This window comes from Pongo pygmaeus, chromosome 4 (assembly GCF_028885625.2).
Source record: "Pongo pygmaeus isolate AG05252 chromosome 4, NHGRI_mPonPyg2-v2.0_pri, whole genome shotgun sequence".
Classification (NCBI taxonomy): Eukaryota; Metazoa; Chordata; class Mammalia; order Primates; family Hominidae; genus Pongo; species Pongo pygmaeus.
In genome coordinates, this window is record NC_072377.2 from 83470627 (window position 1) to 83483844 (window position 13218).

A 13218-nucleotide genomic window follows, 5' to 3' on the forward strand; every position below is an offset into this window, starting at 1 on the left:
GTGAGTTTGTGAATGTTTATGCTCATGAGATACAGGCCGGCGATTCCTGCACTGAGCATACTCTGATTGACTTCACCCGCAGAATCCCGTCAGTGCTGGGTGAGGAGCTGCCTTCCTGTGGCCAGCATTATTGGGAAACCACAGTCACAGACTGCCCAGCATATCGACTCGGCATCTGCTCCAGCTCGGCTGTGCAGGCAGGTGCCCTGGGACAAGGAGAGACCTCGTGGTACATGCACTGCTCTGACCCACAGAGGTAAGCGAGCCCTTCCCCTCCCCTCTTCATCAAAATATTATGCTTGGGTGTCCAGGCAGGGCTCTCTGAGGGACCTGATAAATAGCACCCACTTCCATGCTCAACTTCTGAGCCAACTAAGAAAGAAAACAAGAGTCAAGTATATGGAGATGAAACTCTGACTCTGATTACTGAGGAAGCTGATTTTAGAGTGTGTGAATCATACCTGAAGAGGGTTTCTTATATTAAACCCTATTATGAGGCAGACTTACCCAACCAGAGCCTGGGCCAGGTCAGTTTCCTTGCTCTGCAGGGCAGAGTTGGTGCCTGGAGAAGCAGAGAAGGATGTGTGTCTCCCTGGTAGCTAGTGAGTAAGAGATAGGGAAGAGGGAGGGGCAGCTGGGCTTTGCATCACAGTTTTTCCTTCTGAACTCACCACAGGGCGGAGAGACACCACAAGGGTAATGCTAAAAGGAGTCCCTCCACAGAGAAGGAATCAACAGGAGTGAGGAAGAAGTGGATCTCCAACACCTCCCTCCACATTGGTCCATATCAGGGGTTGGCAAACTGTAGCCCATAGGCCCCATATAACTCGCTGCCTGTCTGTGTAAATAAATTTGCAGAAACACAGTCATGCTCTTTTGTTTATGTATTGTATTACACTACAATGGCGGAGGTGACAGATGTCTGCCAAATCCTAGGATATTTACATCTGTCCCTTTACAGAAAAAGTTTGCCAATCTCTGTTCTATATTACCTGTATTGTTTGGTTGGTTGATGTGAAAAAGCCATTAGCCTGTGTTAGCCTCAGAGCGATCAGGCAGGCATATTATGATCTGAATATGCTCGCAGTATGGTTTAATAGAAAGAACACTGGACTAGGAGCCAGGAATCCAATTTTAGGTCTGGCTCCATCCTAAATTAGCCTCCTGTTGGCTGTTTGCCATAAGTGGGTTAACCCTTTGAGCATACCTTAAATCAGCTAGCTCAGCAGGGGACAGTAATGCCTGGCTTGCTACCTTTTGGGGTTGTGAGGGTCACATGAAGTCAGGTACAGGGAAGAGCTTAGGAACGGTAAAGTATCATACAAATGTGAGGCATTATTCAAATGCAATCCTTTAAAAAGAAGCCTTCAATGCTTGCAAGTTCCCAGAAAAGGCCCACAGATTGGGATTTTACATATCTCTGGCTGCACATTTCTCCCTGCATCCTACTTGACAGTTTGATTCTCTGAGATGGTTCATAAGGACACCATCTCCAAGCACTACTTAAAGTCACATTTCATCAAGTCAGAGCAATTATGATCAATTGATATTCAGTGCTGTGCAATGCATAAGGACCCAGCCCCTACCCAGAGTTTGAAATCACTCAAACTCAGTTTACAGTTAGTAGATTCAGAGCTGAAACTACATATTAATTTCATGAAAATGTCTGTACACACTCAAATCTTTAAAAAACCCACACCAAGGGCTAACCTCCAATAACAAATTCCTAGGCTCTAGAAAACAAAATTGTATATTTTGTTGACCAGTTCAACCTACAGCTTTGGCCTTTGGCTCTTTCAGGCTTGGAGTGGGTGCCATAGATTCTGGGAGGAAGAGTGTGTCCCTTTGTGTGGTCTCAGCACTGAGAGGCAGGGTCTCAGGGCCCTCATGTCATCCTTCGAGGGCTTCGCATGGGCCACCCTGGCCTCTGGGACTCTGAGAACGCTCCTGTGGCAGCCCCTCCTGTCTTCTACTTTTTCTGGTTTAATGATTTTAAATCAACCTGTATCACTCTTGATTCTACTCACAGAATCTAGGTTTTCAGATGTCACAATTGGGAAGGAGGCGTGAAGATCATCTCAGGAGAGTCTGCTGGTTTCCTTCCTGTCCGTTCCTAAACTTGCCATGCTAGCTCAAGGCTTCCGCACCTCCTCTGCAGTTTCAGCAGCAGCCACCCAGCCTGCACCCTCACTTCTAGTCTCTACCCACTCGCAACTGGGAAATATTTCTAAAACATCATTTTCATCATGTCCCTGCCTTTTCTGCTCAAAAATCTACAAACATGTACAGTGGTGTCAGAACTTGGGTGGGACCACCTGCAGGACACAGTGAAGAGGGGCAGCCAGGGAGAATGTGGCCAGGCTGGGGCAAGGAGCCCAGAGGGGAGTTACCACCAGAGTCCAAAGGGGTCTGGGCTGAGTGCGGGCCAGAGGTGGGACTCAGGGGAGTAAGGGTCCTCAGTCCACCAGGAGGAGGGGAGGCAGTTCCAGGATCATGCAGGTGTTTAGAGCCAGGCTTCTGGATGATTATTTTTTGAACAGAGACCAGCCAGGCAGAGAGTCAGGCCCCACGCAGGCAGGCTTGGCTTCAGGCCAGAGTTGAGGTTAGTGGAATGTGTGCTCCGCCAGAAATGGAGACAGAAGCAGGGCTGGTCAGGTTCTGTGTCCTGCAGAACTGGTGGAGACAAGGATTCAGGAAATACCTTTCCCCACTTGGCCTCCCGGGTAGGGATTGGCTCAAGGAATAACCAACGCTGGGCCTGCAGGGACCAGGGACCTTCCAAACAGGGGAGGAGAAATGACACATTTAGGCATTCAGAACCCTCCAGACCAGCGTTATGCAATAGGACCTTCTGCAATAATAGAAAAATGGTGCCACACGTGGCTATTAAACACTAGAAGTGTGGCTGGTAGGACTGAAAAACTGAATTTTAAATTTTGTTTAATTTTAATGGAAGTGGCCACACTTGTCTAGTGGCTACTGTATTAGACAGGGCAAGTCTAGAGCCTGGCCCCTGACTTACTTATCCACGTAACATCCTAAAAGTCACCCCCGTGTCCTGTCCAAACCCAACAGGCCAATGGTGATGTTCTCTGCCACATATGGACTTCTTCAGCCACCTTACCATCACTGCTGCTGCCCTTACTGTGTGGATTTTTCTCCTTCTTTTTCACCTATTCAAGTCCTGCCTGTCCTTTCTGGCTGAGTGTGAGCCCTGTGCTCCCAAAGCCTTCTGTAAGAGCCCAGCTCACACTGCCAGTCCCCATCATTGCTACCTGAAACTTTTAGTCTGTCCTGCAGGTTCCAGAACATCATAGTATTGTGGCATCTCTCTCATTAGCAAGGCATTGAAAAGGTCCTTTATCAACTCAAAAGTCTCACTTATCTCCCCACCACCGTGAACCTCTGCCCTTCCACGTGAGCTTCTTTCTGCAATGAAGTTGCCAACTTGCCATCCCCTAAATACTTGCACTTGAGCTTCTGGGCCTTAAGACAGATGTTGCAAGTCTTGAAGATACTCAGCCCTCCCTGCCAGACCCGTCGCTTACCCAGATTCTTAGGTCCAAACTGCCCTGGTGTTGCTGTGCTCCCACCCCTCCAGCCTACACATCCATAGACCTTTCCCTCATCTCTCTTCTTCCATCTCTCATTCCATTCCTTCCCCTACCTTCAGGGCCCCATTCTCAGTTTCTAAGACTACTAGGAGAAAACCCCAAACTTGTGTTACTTTTTTACATAGAGCAATTTAGCTTTGCTGGTCAGCAGTTTTCTCCTTTCCAGCCTGGCCTTGAACCTTTCCCTTCACAACCAAAACAGCTTCATTAAATGTGTCTAGTAAACACTTGAAGATCTACACCCTGAGAGGCATTCCCAGCTGTGGTCCGAGTTTCAAATGTGAGCAGTTTTTCCTTCCTGTCCCATACAGTATGGGATCCCAGAGGGCAAGGACAGCACTTCCTGTCCTTCACATGCCCCAGAGCGCCTAGTAAAGTGCTGGATACATGGATATGCGCCAGGAATAGTCGTTGAGTTGAATTTGTCTGAATTAAAGAGAGGAATCAAAGGCAACCCCGCTGGTGGCAAGGCTGCAGAAAACCTTGAGAAAATAAAAAGGAGAGTTGGTTTGGGGAAGGGGGAGTGGAAACAAAGGATGAAGTTGGCAAAAATAATGAAATATTCCTTAAACTTCATAAAGGCCTTTATGTAAGTTACCTATAAAATTTTAAAACTGTAAAATTAATACATTGTATGGAAGGCAAGCTTGCGGTACTTTTAAAAATACATGGCAGCCTCAAAGGAGTTTTATTCAAAAGAATGACATGCCATGAATGCGGTAGTTAAAACATGTGGGCAGCTGGGAGAGAATTAGAATGTGGAGAAAAATCACAAGGGAGGCATATGTTGGCTATTCTGGGACTGCCTCCTAATGTAGAAGGAGCAAAATTATTAAACATGCTCATCTGTTGGGATAAGCTCTGCATTTTAGCATCTAGAAGAAATCTAGTGAAAGTATTTGGGACAGCATTATTGCAACTCCTTATTGTGAAGTGGAGTTAATAACTGAAGAATTGGTTATTCCCAAGTGATTTTCCTTATCAAATTCTTTGAGATTTCCAGAGTTTTACGTTTCCCATTCTCTTTCATTTCAGATACACATTTTTCTACAGTGGTATCGTGAGTGATGTTCACGTGACTGAGCGTCCAGCCAGAGTGGGCATCCTGCTGGACTACAACAACCAGAGACTTATCTTCATCAACGCGGAGAGCGGGCAGTTGCTCTTCATCGTCAGGCACAGGTTTAATGAGGGTGTCCACCCTGCCTTTGCCCTGGAGAAACCTGGAAAATGCACTTTGCACCTGGGGATAGAGCCCCCGGATTCTGTAAGGCACAAGTGATCCTTGGCTTTCAGAATTTGCAAGAGCAGCGATTTAAATTTTGCGGGGGGGGTCTGCTGTTCATTCCTTTGGGTGCTATACATTATTCAAAAAGTCTCCCACACATTTGCACTAATGATGGCTGCATGCGTAGCAATCAGCACGTGAGCAAAATCAACAAGAAAACCTTGACTTGACAGAGCAGTGTGTGAGTAAACAGAATGAAAAAAACAACCTCCACTCTTCAGTTTATATAAGTTTGAGTTCTTTCCTAAATTAAAAGATCTACACTTGAGTTGGGAACCAGAAGAGAGAAATGGACTTCCATCTGTTTTACTGGTAAAGGAAATCCTCTGATGGACAGGTCAGAGTGAAGGAAGGTTGTGCTGGTAAGACATCTCCTCTGACGAAGAGCCATGGACGCTTTCCACAAAATGTCACCTCACTGCACTAAAGGATGATGAATCCTAATCATTAAAGAAAGCGTTTCAGCTGATTTAAATGTATAATTAACTCTTTTGTAATAATGTGTACTGTAGAACATGAGTCTCTCCTCCCTAAAATTTTAAATGTAGAAAAGTGCTATATAGTAGAAATATCCATTTCGTTAAATAAATGGTTAGAGTCTATAAAACCAGTCGTGTTATGTGAACTTACTCCATGTAACTTACTGGTCTGGCATCTCTGGAGCAGGACAAACTGCAGAGTAAAACTCATTACACTTCAGTGTGGTGCACTACTATTGATTTTCCTGTGAGAATTTTACACACACACACACACACACACACTTTAAAATCTAATCACTCTCAGACCATAGTTATAGTCAATTAACAGAAGCTGGGAATCTATTTTTACTAAAATTAAGTGGTCAGTTTAAGATATTATATTGAATCCCTCAAAATCTTTCTAAAATATGTGTGCAAAGTGGATAAATCTAGAATGTATGTCAAGATGATTGTGCTTGTCTTCTATAATGTAAATGTGTTGATCATACTTGTAGTTTTTAAAAAATACTTCAAAACTTGAATTCAGATGTTTTATTTTATTTTCTTTTTTCTTGTTTTTTTTTTTTGAGATGGAGGCTCACTCTGTCGCCCAGGCTGGAGTACAGTGGCATGATTTCGCCTCACTACAACCTCCGCCTCCCAGGTTCAAGCGATTCTCGTGCCTCAGCCTCCTGAGTAGCTGGGACTACAGGCATGTGCCACTACAACTGGCTAATTTTTATATTTTCTTTTTCAGTAGAGATGGGGTTTTGCCATGTTGGCCAGGATGGTCTTGAACTCCTAACCTCAGTTGATCTGCCCGTCTCGGCCTCCCAAAGTACTGGGATTACAGGCATGAGCCACCGTGCCCCGCCCAGATGTTTTCTTGAATTGAGAAATAATATCCTCCTTTCTGAATATATTCTAAAATCTCTTGTTTAATAGCTAGAAAATCTGAACTGGATCTGTAACTGCCTTACTAGAGCCCTTGGAGGCCATTACCGCCCTGACTGCAGTTCCAGCAGTTGCTGGCAAGATGCAGTCTTGGTGAAACTGGAGAAGTAGCTTGCTGCTTTGTGGAGAATGTTAGCTTCACTTTTTCAATCCTTGAAAATGTTAACCTCAGGTTCTGACTGCTCAGCCAGCCATGCTCATTATTACCGGTGGTTGTTGTTGTTGTTTTGGTGTGAATGTGTAACCACATGAATTTTAGAATTTGTCTCAGTTTGGCTTTCTCCAAAAGTAGACCAACTTCAAGGCTCAGTGCCTGTTTTTTACCTAGGAGGTGATTCCAGGAAGAACATTTGAGGAAGCGGGTAAAGTCATTAAAGGACATGTGTTATGAGTGGGTTATTACCACTGTGGGCAGCTGGGCTCTCCCGTGCTGGAGGACCCTCTGGAAACCACACAGAGCATGCCAGAAGCTGACGCTCAACTCCTGTCCAACCCCTATTGTTGAAGGTGGCCTGGAGTCATTCCCATCCCCCACCTTTCCAAGCTGCATTTCCTGGTCCTGAGAAAGCCCTCATCAAGAGTAAATGAGAAACACAGACACCTGAGAAGGTATGTCGAAAACTGCCTAATGCAACTGCACATGCACCCTCGCTAGCCGGGGGTGAAGGGGACCAAGTGCCAGCAGCATCTGCCATCAGGTTGGAAGCAGCTCTGGTATAAAGGAGAAAACCACCATAATGGGAAGAACTAGGTTTGAATCTTGATTGATCCCCTAATAGATAATCGCTTCGGGCAATTCAGATCCTATAGTTATGCCTTTTCTCAGGATAATTATAAACACCAGGTTAAATGAGCGTGTGGAATGACACAGCATTTTGTAGTTTATATGACATGACAAAGGACTCCAGAAATCCTCTAAGTCCAGCCCTCCACTCCCCAGTGAGTGACCCTCCTGTCTCTGACTTTGTGGCAAGGGGACTGTGGAAGGTAGGGCTCTGGGGTCAGGAGATCCATGTGTCAGCAGCCTCTGTCTGCCGAGTGATAGGAGGTTTCTTGGTTGGTCCTTGGGCATTATTCTAGTACAGACAAGTAGAACTAAATTAATACAATTTCCACATTCTATTAGAGAATTGTCAAGCATGTTTTTCTTCCTTGGCCCTTCTCTGATGTTCATTTCCCTTCCTTCTTTCCTTCCTCTTCATATAACACAGAGCCTCAGAGGGAAGGAAGGAAGTCAGCAAATTTTGGTCAAAATTGCTCCCCTGGAAATCTGTCAATGATGTTTATTAATTTAATAACAGGTACAGCACATGAATTCTCTCTTTTAGTCCTCATCAAAACCTTGTGGAATAAAAATTGTTGTCATTTTCTAGCTGAGGAAACTAGTCTCAGAGCAGTTAAGTAACTTACCTTGTTCACAGTCACAGCTGGCAGGTGGCAGAGTGCAGATTTAGATACAGCTCAAATTCTGACCTAAGATTAGAATGATTATATTTTGCTTCATTCCTTACATAGATCATTTCCCCACATATATGTGGTGTGTGAGAATTATGTGTGTGCACACACTTGCATGCATATATACACTTTCTCTTCCCCCCCAGAACTGACTTCCTTCCTAAGCTTCTGTTTTGTTGTTGGTGCTGTCATAACTCTTGGAAGATATGGGGTTACTTTGATTTTTATTTCAATAGCAATGTGACCTTAATTCATGTATGCCCAGCGCTATTTTCACATGGTTGTTTTAGAGTTCAAAAGAGTCTACACCATTCTGTTTGTGGAGAAAATACTTTATCATACATGAAACACAATTCTGCTTCTAGAAGATATGGGGTCAAAATAAAGGAGTTTGTGGGGGGAAAAATGAGGATTAACACTGGGGTCATCCTCTGTTTGCATACACACCTGGCAACATTAGATGGACATATTCTTTGTTAAAGTCGGAAATATTTTTCTGTTGGAGCAAACCAGAACATGTTCCTGTTGTTTTTCTGGAGGTACTTCCTCAAAGTCCAACAGAATTAAAGTATTGTACTTCATCACACACACTTACTAAGATGTGTGCTTAAAGTCCAAACACAACACTCTCCCATCAGAAGCATCCTTAAGGCCTCTGAGGGCTGTATCTGAAGTCCCTTCTCATCCTCACTGTGCTCATTACCCATTAATCATCAGAAGTGTTGAGTTGCTGAAAGAACCCACACAGTTTACACAGGGCTCAAAACAGTTTATATTGGTGGAACAGCTTTTTTACAGGCAGAGGAAACAGTACGGCCACACAGAAGAAGGATAGGCATGGAAAGGGGTCCTGAGATCTCAGGCACAGGCCTCTTTGGCCTCTCACTACTGGGTTGCACAGTGTGCACATTGTTTCCAGGCCTCTAACTGCCAGCAGTGTATGTGTGTTGCAGCTTGATGCCAGGAAGCTCAACTTTTGTCTGTGGTGGTGATGGTCTCTCATAGAAGGTGAGCTGGTCACAGACACTTTCTAGCTATGTGATAGGCGTAACCTTTGAAACTCACCTTCCTCACTCCTGCAGCCTCCACCAAAACCAGGTGCAACATCAATCCAATGATTTTTACTAAACAGTGCTAACAGGCAGATACATCCTGCTCTGAAACAACCGATGGATCCATAATATAGAATGTCACTTATTGCCAATTAATAGATTCCATGGGCTGGGCACAGTGGCTCACACCTATAATCCCTGCACTTTGGGAGACAGGCAGGCTGATTGCTTGAGCCCAGGAGTTTGAGACCAGCCTGGGCAATGGGGTGAACCCTGTCTCTACCAAAAATACAAAAAAATTAGCCAGGTATAGTAGCACTCACCTATAGTCCCATGTTCGTGCCACTGGAATCCAGCCTGGGTATCAGAATGAGACCCTGTTTCAAAAAAAAAAAAAAAAAAAAAAAAAGGATTCCGTGTCATTGTCCAAGCCTCAGTGGTTCTCTAGGCATGCAAATTGGCAATTAACATCAGGTGAAATTAACTCACACTAAGTACTTCTTGGCTTGAATTCCTGAGCCCAGCTGCTAAGGGGTGTTTCAAGAATACTACTAGGAAGAGCTGAGTGCCTCTGCTGCCAATAGCCATCCTCTTTAGGTCCCTGATTTGGTGACTTTTAGGGCTAGGGTGTGAGTCCAGGCACATCCCTGAACTGAGTGAAGTTGGAGTTGATTTCCACCCCTCACAGTGCTCATGAGGGAACATATATCCTGGGCTGTTTTTAGAGCAGGAGATCAATGCATCTCATTTTCCTTTACTACACCTGAAGTGTGCCTCTCTTTCGTGTGCCCCTGTTTTGGTCCTGAGTGAACTCTCTTTCTATGCTGGACTTGTTTTTACTATTAATATCAGTAATTTCAGATCTCCAAGTAATATATGAGCTTTATAATAGTTTGAGAATAGTTAAGAGAATGAGGACTATTTGGCTTGGAACAAAAACACCTTAGGGAAGGATATAAGAGGTCTTCGAAGATTTGAAGAGCCGTTACACGGAAGGAATTAAGCTTAGTTTGATTTTTCTACTAAGAGCAGTGGGTAGACGTCCCACCAATGGGTAGAAGTTGAGGAATTCAGTTGAAGAGAAGGAAGAACACCCATCAGTGACAGCTGGCTAAGGGGCATGTTGCTTAGCGGGTTATGAGCACTCAGGCAGAACGATCAACTGTCTGGAATATCAAAGAGTGGATTCCTGCTTTAGGTTCTAGATAGATGGTGTTTAAACTGTGTTTCTGGAGTACTGGGATTCCATGGAGGTGCCTGAAGGTCAATGTGGGATCCAACAGGAAGGCCAAGTGGACATAAATTCAAACCCCTATCTCATTTCATCACAGTAGCTCAATTTTTATCTATATTACACATTGGATTCCATATTATAATTTATTTGATAAAACACCTTCTATGGTTAAATAATGTTTGAAAACTAGAAAACCTCTAAGATTCAAGTCTGAATATGTGACCCAGGGTGACCCCAAAGCCTACAAGTCCTCCATTCTTTCAGGGTCCCCTTTCTTTTACTATTTAAATACTGATGTGATGTTGCCTGCAAGACATTCTGTTTCCTATCCCAAATTTCCAAGAATTCCTGTAGGCAATTACATGTTCCTGGTTAACACCTCTGACCTCCTGCTTCCAAATGCTCCTCCTCACCCCTAGCCATCTCATCATTACTTCTTAATGTTCCCCTAGGCCCATTTGGTCTGCATCATCCCAAAATATGGACATGGTGCTCCTTTGATCCCTTAAGGCAGTGCTAACACAAGGCTGCCATCGTTAGTGGTTAACATGGCTTTTGTTGAAGACTTGGGGTGACTGAGGGCAAGTTTTCATACGTAAAACTTCATACATAAACATGAAGCTGGATGGAAAACATCCAGCATTGTGAGGAGCCCTTTCTGAACTTTTCTTCACCCCATTTTCCTGCATATTGAACAGACTACTCCATTTTATATTATTCTGTAAGTTTTAGCCTCTGCTCAAGCTTTGGTTTTTCAGAGCAGGCAATGAAATGAGAAAACACCAAATATAAAAACACCTCTCTTACCAGTATAGACATCTTTTATAATTTTATGACAGCAAAATTTTGTACCCCTTATCTGTGTCTCTGCTATCCTTCCCAAGTGTTAGGCTTCTCTCTACAGAACTAAAAGGCCCGTTAAAGCAATTCTCCCAACCAAAGCACATTCCTCTTCCCAAGATGAATTTGGTCATTACCTCTGAGGATGGTTTTAGAATCCCCTTAGCATCTCCCCTTTTGTGGTTTTCTGTAGAACTAGCCAATGATTGAAAATTCTTTTTCAACCTAACTGGACTTCATTTTGGGTTGCCCCAATACCATGAAGAACTTTACTCTTTGAAGGATTTCAAGGAGAAATGATACCTGTCTAGAGTCAACATGCTACTTTAAGATTTTATAACTTAGAGGGAAGTGGTTAAAATAATTAAGAAAAAGAAAAAGTGGTGAAGGAGAAGCACCAATCATTCAGCACATCTGTAGTTGTGTTCACTATGGGTTGGGCACCATTTAGGCCTTAAGGAAATGGCAGTCATTAAATCAAACAAAATCCCTGCTCTCAAGGAGCCTGCATTCTAGTGGAGGAAGACGGACAATAAATACAGGTATTGTATGTCAGTGGGGAATAAGAACTAGGAAGAAAAATACATCAGAGAAGAGAATAAAGAATAGTAAGAAGTACCAGCTGGGCACAGTGGCTGACACCTGTAATTCCAGCACTTTGGGAGGCTGAGGTGGGAGGGTCACTTGAGGCCAGGAGTTTGAGAACTGTGTGGGCAACATAGTGAGACCCTGTCGCTATAATAAAATAAAATAAAGTAAAACAAAATTTTAAAAAGTAATAGCAGGTAGGGGGTGCTGTATATTTTAAGTATGATAGGAAAGTATCTCTGATAAGATGATATTTGGCTAAAGAGCTAAATGAAGGAGGGAGCAAGCCCTGTGGATGTGTGTGAGGGAGGAGCATCCCATGCAGGAGGAATAGAAAGCATGGAGGTCTTGAGGAAGCAGGATGCGGGTGCATTAGAGGACGAGTGAAGATCCCAGTGGGGCTGCAGTGGAACAAGGGGGAGAGAATGGTAGTGGATACAGTCCGAGAGTAGCTGGGGACTGGTTCACAATGGCCTTGAAGGCCAGGTAAAACCTTTCTGTTATATTCTGAGTGAGTTGGAAAGAAGTTATAGTCATGAGGAACAGAGGCAATGTTAGTCAAAAAATTTGCTTTTCCAGTGTTTGGGTATCAAGTTTTTCAATATCAAATGGGGGGTTTTATAAGGGCCTCCTGGCCTGGCCTTTTGCCATTTTCAGCTTCTGCAGAGAAGTGCCAAAAGGGCTGTATGGGTGGGAGAGAAGTGCCAAAAGGGCTGTATGGGTGGGAGAGAAGAACAGGCATTCTTTGTCTCATTCTCAGCTCTGTCCAGGATCCCTGTGGCCCTGCTCACTTCCTGCTTTCAAGAGGAGCAGCTGCTGCTGATTGGTTGCTATTAGGACCAGCCTAGAGCCAAACTGGGGGGAAAAAAACCCCTGCTATTTTACCCGGGCTGACTTTGGGCTGAATTGAGTCTGTTTGTCCACTATGAAATGTTGGCAACCACCAAGAGTGGAGAAAAATAGAAGCACATTTGAAGGTTTCATATCTTTTTAACTGTGTGATTTTACAGTTACAGAGAAGATGAGATAATGACATAATCTAGGGAGCCTGTCTGGCCAAACAGGCCTCATATGTGTGTATCTATGTGTGCATGTGAGTGTGTGTGTATATTTCATATGCGTGAACATGTTTGTGTGTATCTATATGTATACGTGTGTGCACTCACGTGGGGAGGTAGAGGGGTGGGAAGAGGTAAATTATCATGACAATTCAGGGATGGTTTTCCCATTGAAGAGTCCAAAACTGGACTTGGGAGAGCTTTTAAAGGTTGTCAGATCCATGGTACTCAGTCACACTAATCAAGCTCACAAAAGACTAATTAATAATTCAGAATGCCAATTGCTTAATTTATAGTGAGAGATCAAATTGCCAAGGGGGCTGGGGAATGCGTATCTGCTAGTCAGGGAATTCTCTCACTAGGACACTGGGCTCCAGGACCTGCAGGCACCCACATTTGGGGCTGGGCTGCACAGACTGCTTGAGGCTGCCTACCTGTCAAACTCCACATTCTCAAGAGAACAGATGTATCTTCACAAGAGAAGCCTGTGACAGTCAAAAGATTGTTTGGTGATCAAGGCAACGCACGTGGATGGTGTGAATGGCCAACATTATTGAACTGCATGGCCAGCCATGTGGCCCAGATAGTTGGTTTTGCTGGTTGGAGTACTTTCTTCCTGCATCAGCACTGGGCTTCCCTGAGAAATCCTGATACTTTGCCAGGGTCTATCTATTCAG

General features: G+C 44.1%; 1 protein-coding gene across 1 annotated transcript in view; it reads left to right on the forward strand.

Annotated features, from left to right (window-relative positions):
• Positions 1–5509, forward strand: part of CMYA5 (cardiomyopathy associated 5) — a 102899-nt gene extending 97390 nt beyond the window's left edge. The window contains exons 12-13 of the mRNA XM_054488478.2: positions 83–256; positions 4650–5509. Coding sequence (XP_054344453.1) covers positions 83–256; positions 4650–4896 — 421 coding nt within the window. The 3' untranslated portion in view covers positions 4897–5509. The remainder of the gene's footprint in view (positions 1–82; positions 257–4649) is intronic.
• The last annotated feature ends 7709 nt before the right edge of the window (positions 5510–13218 follow it).